The sequence below is a fragment of the Gopherus evgoodei genome, chromosome 12, assembly GCF_007399415.2.
Source record: "Gopherus evgoodei ecotype Sinaloan lineage chromosome 12, rGopEvg1_v1.p, whole genome shotgun sequence".
Taxonomy (NCBI): domain Eukaryota; kingdom Metazoa; phylum Chordata; order Testudines; family Testudinidae; genus Gopherus; species Gopherus evgoodei.
In genome coordinates this window covers 36,736,756-36,744,444 of record NC_044333.1, presented here as the reverse complement: position 1 = coordinate 36,744,444, position 7,689 = coordinate 36,736,756, and the positions used below count along the sequence as shown (strand labels likewise).

The following is a 7,689-nucleotide window of genomic DNA, read 5'->3' as shown; positions in this document are numbered from 1 at the left end:
TGGGGGAGTTGGTTGGGGCGGGGAACTCCTCTTGCTTCTTACGTCTGACTGTCAAGACCCGACAGACGCCGCTGACACGAGATAAAGTTAAAGGCGATCGGCTCGGCTGGGGGCAGAACCAGCCCGACTGAGATGAAAAGCAAGTCCCAGCAGCAGCAGCAGCAGCAGCAGCAGCAGCCGAGCTGAGAGCCAGGAGGCGGCGTTGGGGGAGACCAGCCTCTTGCAAAACAACGTAGGGGAAAAGAAAAAAAAACCAAAACAATTCCAGGGGGCTTCTCTGCTCCGCACCCGAGCCCGGACAGCGGGTCCGTCCCTTCGCCTCTGGCTCAGCCTTACCGCGGGGCTCGGATTTAGGGGCAGAGTGGAGGGGTCACCGGCGTTTGTTTACTCCCAGGGGGTGCAGGCTCCTGGTGGAAAGCCCCCCTGCACCTAGAAGGGGGGGCAAATAACCCCCAGCAGCGCGGCCGGGGCAGGGGGGGAGGAGGGCTGAGCAGAGGGGGGCCGGAGCTGGTTTGGGGACGCCGCTGTCGATGACTGCAGAGGTGCAGCAGGCTCCTTCCTCTCAGCCCCCTCCTCCCGCGGCGCACGGCGGCTGCAGCCTCATGTCCTCCGCGCTGGAGAAGCAGCAGCAGCAGCAGCAGCAGCCGGGCTCGGCCATGGAGTCGGCCTCCTCCGCCGCCAGCAGCACCCCCGCGGGCGGCGGCGGCAAAGCCAAGAAGAGCAACGCCGGGATCCGGCGGCCGGAGAAGCCCCCTTACTCCTACATCGCCCTGATCGTCATGGCCATCCAGAGCTCGCCGTCCAAGCGCCTGACGCTGAGCGAGATCTACCAGTTCCTGCAGAGCCGCTTCCCCTTCTTCCGCGGCTCCTACCAGGGCTGGAAGAACTCGGTGCGCCACAACCTCTCGCTCAACGAGTGCTTCATCAAGCTGCCCAAGGGGCTGGGCCGCCCGGGCAAGGGCCACTACTGGACCATCGACCCGGCCAGCGAGTTCATGTTCGAGGAAGGCTCCTTCCGCAGGAGGCCCCGCGGGTTCAGGAGGAAATGCCAAGCCCTCAAGCCCATGTACAGCATGATGAACAGCCTGGGATTCAACCACCTCTCCCCGGAGAGCTACAGCTTCCAGGGCTCGGCCGGGGGCCTCTCCTGCGGCCCCAACAGCCTGGGCCTGGACGGGGGCCTGGGCATGATGAACGGGCACTTGCCCGGCAACGTGGACAGCATGGGCCTGGGGGGACACTCCGTGCCCCACCTGCCTGCCAACGGCGGGCACTCCTACATGGGCAGCTGCACCGGCTCCTCCGGGGGCGACTACCCGCACCACGAGAGCTCCGTGCCGGCCTCCCCGCTGCTGGCCAGCGGCGGGGTGATGGAGCCCCACTCGGTCTACTCCAGCTCGGCCTCGCCCTGGGCCCCGCCGGCCTCGGCCGCCTTGAACAGCGGGGCGCCCTACATCAAGCAGCAGTCCCTGTCCCCCTGCAACCCCGCGGCCAACCCGCTCTCCTCCGGCCTCTCCACGCACTCCCTGGACCAGTCCTACCTGCACCAGAACAGCCACAACGCCGCAGAGCTGCAAGGTAACAGGGGCGGTGGGGGGGGCCGGTGCCCGGCGGCCTGGGGAAAGCGGGGGCCTTCCCAAGTGCACTGCTGCGGTGCAGGCCCTGGAGCATGCATGTGGCGTAGCTGCAACATCCATGCAAGTGATCTCACGCGAGCCAGGCCATCGATCCGTGCAAGTGACCCTACGGACACTTCCTGCAAGTGTTTGTATGCTCAGGCATGACACACACGCATAGACATGCCCGCGAGCACACGTAAACATATACCCACGCATATAGAGGCGTGAGGCCCCGGCCGCTACCTCTTTTCTCCCACAGCTGTTGTGTAAATTTTGGGACACCATTTTCGCGGCCTTTAAGGAAAGATTTTAAATCTGTAATGTCTAAACGTGAAATTAGGCAGATAAATACAAGTGCGTGTGTGCGATATTTTAGTTATCTATATTTCTGATTTCAAATCCCATTTTAGTAATTCAGGCCCCAAATCTGATATCACTCCTCCTACCTTTTTGGTGCACTCTGGTTTGCATTGAATTCCTCCCATTTGGGGTTATTTCTCTGCAGTCTCTTCGCAGCCTGTATAACAAGCAAGAGTAATTGCTGGCTTGGTACGTTAACGATCGCTTCCTACCTCTGCAAAGCAGATCAGTACAGCTGACTAGCTATATCCACACCTAAGCACTCACATTAGAGCCATGAAATGCCGACGATTTTGCAAACAGAGCTAGCTCCGCGGTAGTTTAGGGGGGAACTGTGGCTGGGGACAGGAGGATGTCCCGATCGATGACCCCGAAGTAAAGTAATCTAGAGTTCTGTATCCCAGCCAGGGATCATGTTTTTCCTTGCCAGGGTGAATTAAACCAACCCACCTACTCCTCTTGTGCTGGGGAGACCAGCTGTTATTTGCAGGGAGGGAAATATCCCGCGAGGTGCGATCGGTGGATTTCGCCTGGGGAGGGGGATGCGGTTTCTAGGAGCCGCGGGGTGTTGTGGCCAGGGGCTGAGCCGCTCCCGGACAGGGCTCGCTTCAAGGGAATACTCCGGTGGCTAGGCGAGGGTTTAGGAGGGCAGCTGCCGGCAGGAGCAGCGAGCTCCGGGAAGAGGTAATCTCAGGCCCTGCAGTTATGCTGGGGATTCCCTTTTCCTGCGGTGGGGACAGTCCGACTACGCGCTGTTTGCACCGTCCCATTCCAGGGGACCTAGGGTGAAACCCCGTCTTCACTGCAGGTCAGGAGGTGCCCAGAGGCCAGGATTTCAGGTTTTCACGCCTGTCACGCATGGCGTTGAAACCAGTTCAGTCGGCCTGTTTTTCCAGGCATCTTTTTTCTGCGCAGAGGTTGGCGCTTTCTTGTCCCGTGTGCAATTTCGTGCTAGGCCTTGTACTATTGAGAAGGGAGTGGGGTGACTGTGGGACCCGAAGAGGGGGAAATGTTCCGATATTGTTTATCCGGATCTGAATGAATCGATTAGATCGGGCACTAAAGACGTCGAACCAAAAATGAATCCAGATCTCTGGATCAACTCTGACCTTAGTGGCAATTTTGTTCGATCGGGTCCTTGAACCGATACGCTGTAGACACGAGGAACTGGATTAGCGGCTAGTGGGCCCGCTCGATCACATTTTTTGGGCTCGCAGTAAGAATAGAAACGAAGTGATCGCAAAGCAGGAAAGTTTTAAAACTGCCACACAGAGTTGCTGTTTGTCATTAGGACTAAACTCGGGGTTTCTCCGTGGCCTGACTTTTGTGTTGAAACCTGACAATTAACTTCAGCAGCCTTTTAAAAAATCGCTGCCTCTTCCCCTCCTATTTCTCTCGCCATTTTAATCGAGTGCTATTTGGGTGAACTGCATTTTAATACATCTCCTGGGGGGGCAATCTGGGCTTTGAAATGCGGGCCTGCTAGAGAAACGTACAGTCCGACGTGTAAACCGAGTCCCATATGAGAGTGAACCGGAATAGCGGCCATGAAACAGCAAGAGTGAACGCTGCGGTGTCGCCCGTGGCAAATCTCCTTTCCCACCTATCCGATGGCAGGTGGAACGTCCAGCCCCTCAGACGTGTAAACACACTGTTCAGGGAACTAAACTGCAGCGCCTGGAGTAATCCGGATTAATAATTTCAGATCAACTGCGAAAATATAATTGGAATAGACCGGATGAATCACTTCAGATTAGCTGCAAAATTCCATGGGACTAGTCTGGATTAATCATTCGAAATTAACTGCAAACTATAATTTAGCCCGAATCGGAGAGACACACTACGGGGTTTTAAATACAACATTTTAAACACCAAGCGTGTAACAATGGCACCAACCTGGGAGGACATGGGTTTGGTTTACAAAGATCGGGTAGAAGGAAACGTTTCAGAGTTGATTGATTTTGTGCTGGGGAAAAAATGAATAATTCGGAAGGCTGTCGGCATCCTGGCGCTTACTCCTATTATTATCCTAGTTCCCACTGCCGTGGTTTGCTTTAATATCGCATTGCTTTGCCTCTGGTGTCACTGGGGGCAATCTCCTGGAGGTTTCACTTCGATTTCGATGGGAGTTCTGCTTAAAAACCCCAGGCTCTCTGGGCTGCCTCACATTTGACCCCCACGTTTGCTAACTCTTCTTTTAGTTGTCAGAGCTCAGGAGTAGTGGGAGCAGGGAGGGAGGGGTAAGCAGTCAAAGCCCGGTTAGTCCCCTTGGAAATCAAGGGGCCTTTCCCTCCCCCGTTGACTCCCACGGAAGGAGCATTAGGCCCGCAATCTGTATATCAAGGACGCAGAATGTAAACACACATCTTCGAAATGCTTCTGCTTCCTTAGCCAGCCAGGAAATATACCGCCCCACCCTGCAATTCGCATTCGGGCAAAACTCCCATTAAAGTCAATGGGAATTTCCTCTGACATCGAAGCCGTGACGGCACCTGTTTGAGCGCAACAACCCCCCCCCCCCCGGGATGATAAAGCAGCACTGGCGTATTCCCTTGGGTGCAGTGAAAACCCTCCTCCCCAATGCCCCCCAGCCAGCACGGGGTGATGGTAGAGATCCCCCAAGCGGCTTCATTCGATTGAAACCTCTCTATAGCATTACTGGTCTAGCCACTCGCTAAAGCTTCATTTTAATTCTGATCCCCGATTTCTTGCAGGAATCCCGCGGTACCATTCCCAGTCTCCAAGCATGTGTGACAGGAAAGAGTTCGTCTTCTCTTTCAACGCGATGGCCTCTTCCTCGATGCATTCAGCAGGGAGCGGATCTTACTATCACCAGCAAGTGACATACCAAGACATTAAGCCGTGTGTTATGTGATAACAGGCAAAGAAGCCAACTTTTGGGGACCCCCCCCCCAATCATGACACAAAGGAAACTTTCTATGTGGAAGGGACCTCCCAAAAGACCCTCTGTGCTAAAGGGACATCCAAATAACTAGACTGATTTTACTCTGGAGGTATAGAAGCCATCCGCAGGAGCCAGGCGTTGGGGAACATTTTGAAATGAATTAACTCTAAGCGAAAGAAGCAGGGCTGCGCGTGCCTTTTCGGAAAGGGTAAAGTGAACCCGGGGTGCTGTCTCTTTCCTGCGTGTGTAGCATCGCTCGGGGGCTGTGGTCTGACTAAGTTTCCAAGAATCACGTGTCTGTTAAAACGAGCGCTTATTTTTTTATTGATGGGGTGGGGAAAAAAATCCAAAATTATATTTTTTAAAAAACAAACAAAAAACCCATGAGTGTTTAAAAAAAAAACCCCGGCCAATCTGAGATGGAAGTGATCGGGAAGGGTTTGCTTGGACCAGAACTCTAGTCAGGATGAGCTTTAAAAGGAGCATGGAAAGCTTTTGGAAATGGTCTGGTTGGGATGTGTCACTGAAGGGTTAAGGAATTGCTTGGAATCTTCTTCAGAACACAGATGGGATTTCTGGCCAAGGGCTCTTCCAACCCCTCACTGCCTTAAAAAGAGAAAAGGGAAAATAATTCCTCTCTGTGCCTGTGTTATTCCCTATCAGCGCTTTACTGGTGTGTGTGTGTGTGTGTGGGCTTTCCTGCACCATCCAAGTCAATGGCTGTGGGGCTATTGACTTCCCTGAGAGCAGAAAAGAACTCCACGTGCCCTCTTTTCATGTGATTGTGCATTTGTGGCCTATTCTTCAAATTCTGTAGTAGATTTTGTGGTCTCCTTCTCCCTGTTGGGTTAGGGAATGTGTGAATCAGCGCTATACACTAAGGACTACACATTGGCTCACCAGGAATTGGAAGGGGGGCGGTTGGCGTCTCAATAAGGGCAACAAAACCCCTCCCATTGGCTTTATCCTAGGCTCCAGTCTAGCCCCTGCTTTAGAGCCCTACCCTTGTTTGTTCGTTTTGGTTTTTTTTGCCTGCAACCCCGCATTAGGCAAAAATCTCCCAAAGGGAGTTATTTGCCTGCCTCAGACTGCAGGATCAGACCAGGTGCAGAGAGAATAAGGCACTTTGAAAAAAAAATAGCCAGGCTCATCCTGTTATTTATTCTACTTTTTTTTTTTTGCTAATAATCGAGACACCAGTAGCCTCAGTTGATCAGTATTAAAGTGGGGTAATTTTGTTGGCAATATTTGCCATATAGATTTTTTTTAGCTAGCCATTGTACATTTTTTAAAATGTCTGATCTGCGTGTAAAAACAATCCGCCCTGTGTTTTATATAAATATATATATAATGAAGGATTATTTCCTCCTCCCGCCCCCCATTTTTTGTCCCGCCTTTGTACAGTTCGGTGACACCTATTTTAATTTTCTTCTGCACTGTATTAAATGGTAATTATGATTTTTGCCCCCTTTGTGTACGTTTGTCCTTTACAAAAAAAAAAGAACCAAAAATAAAACATGTATGTTATTTGTACATGGTCTTCACAATTGTATGAACAGCAAATAAAATAGCATGTGCTGTAATACGTGGTGAGAGTGTGCGACACCTCTATGGGGGACATAGGGCCCCCCCATCCAAAGTCTGTGGGAATCTTTCCATTGGCAGCTTTAGACTTTGGATCAGCCCATAGAGGGCCCAACTGTGCATTATTTGGTGCCCCAACTCCCTTTGCGGTGCCAATGGGATGGTAGGGTGAGCAAGGAAGGCATAATAGGACCCTATATTTACAACGAAATCTTCCCCCTCTTCAAATGGTCACAGCTCCTATCCCTGCAGTCCAGGATAATTTACTTGAATATCTTCACTTTTTTTTTTAACAATTTCATATTTCAGTGTAAACTTGAAAGGAGCGGCTATTGTTCTTGGCTTCTGCTTCCAAGAAGTCCTTTATCCCAGGCTAAATTCAATCCCCTTGTTTTAAAGAAATATTTAAAATAATAATAGTAATAATTTTAAAAATACCCAGAGGGGATTTTTGCAAGGAGAATATTATTTTTGACAGCTTTTTTTGGTCGAAGGAATTTCGTGCTGATGAAGATAAATATAATTCAAGGCTTCCTTTCTCTTTTCTTCGTACCCATTATACAGTGGGATTTTTATCTGCCAACATGCAGTCTGCTTTTCCTGTTATAAGGAACTAAAATGGTGTGTTTTTAAAACATATGTTGGGATTAGCTGAAGCTAATGGAGGAGCGAACAAGCCAGATTTCATGGACAGCGGTATCCTAAATCAAATGGTCTGTTTTTCTTGCTTAGGACCAGATCCACAGTCAACTGACTTAATGGATTTGGGATCAAGCCCTTAATGAATGACTTGAAATTAACTAGCTTTCCTTTGATAACACGTCTTTTCCTCTTTGGGCTGATCTCTGGACTGGACCCACCGCAGCTTCATTAGCTCTTGCGATCCACAGCTCCTGAAACTGGTTCTTTTCAAACTTGACATTTTGGACGTGAGGGGTAATTTATATAGGGCTCGGTTACATAGAAATTATCGATAAACCCAACGAACGCACTTGATGGCACAAGCTGCTGTCTCTAAAGCGAAGGCAGACTGGTAAAGCCAGGGGCTCTGTCTCTTTTTGGTAATTCGGGGTGAAGTCAATAAAGCGACATTCACATGACCTGAAGGGGCTTTTATTTCGGAGTAAAGACCAAAGAAACCCCCTTTCTCTCCCCTTCCCCGCGTTAGAAATAATAGAATGAAATGCAAAAAGAATTAGCGGAGAAATAAAGAGAAAAATC

General features: G+C 50.8%; 1 protein-coding gene across 1 annotated transcript; it reads left to right on the top strand.

The window, feature by feature from the left end:
- Positions 1-58: 58 nt before the first annotated feature.
- On the top strand, positions 59-6,469 carry FOXF1 (forkhead box F1). Its single transcript, XM_030581376.1, has 2 exons — positions 59-1,578; positions 4,694-6,469. Exons 1-2 carry the CDS (start codon positions 531-533, stop codon positions 4,852-4,854), a joined length of 1,209 nt encoding a protein of 402 aa, XP_030437236.1. The 5' UTR covers positions 59-530; the 3' UTR covers positions 4,855-6,469.
- Positions 6,470-7,689: the final 1,220 nt, after the last annotated feature.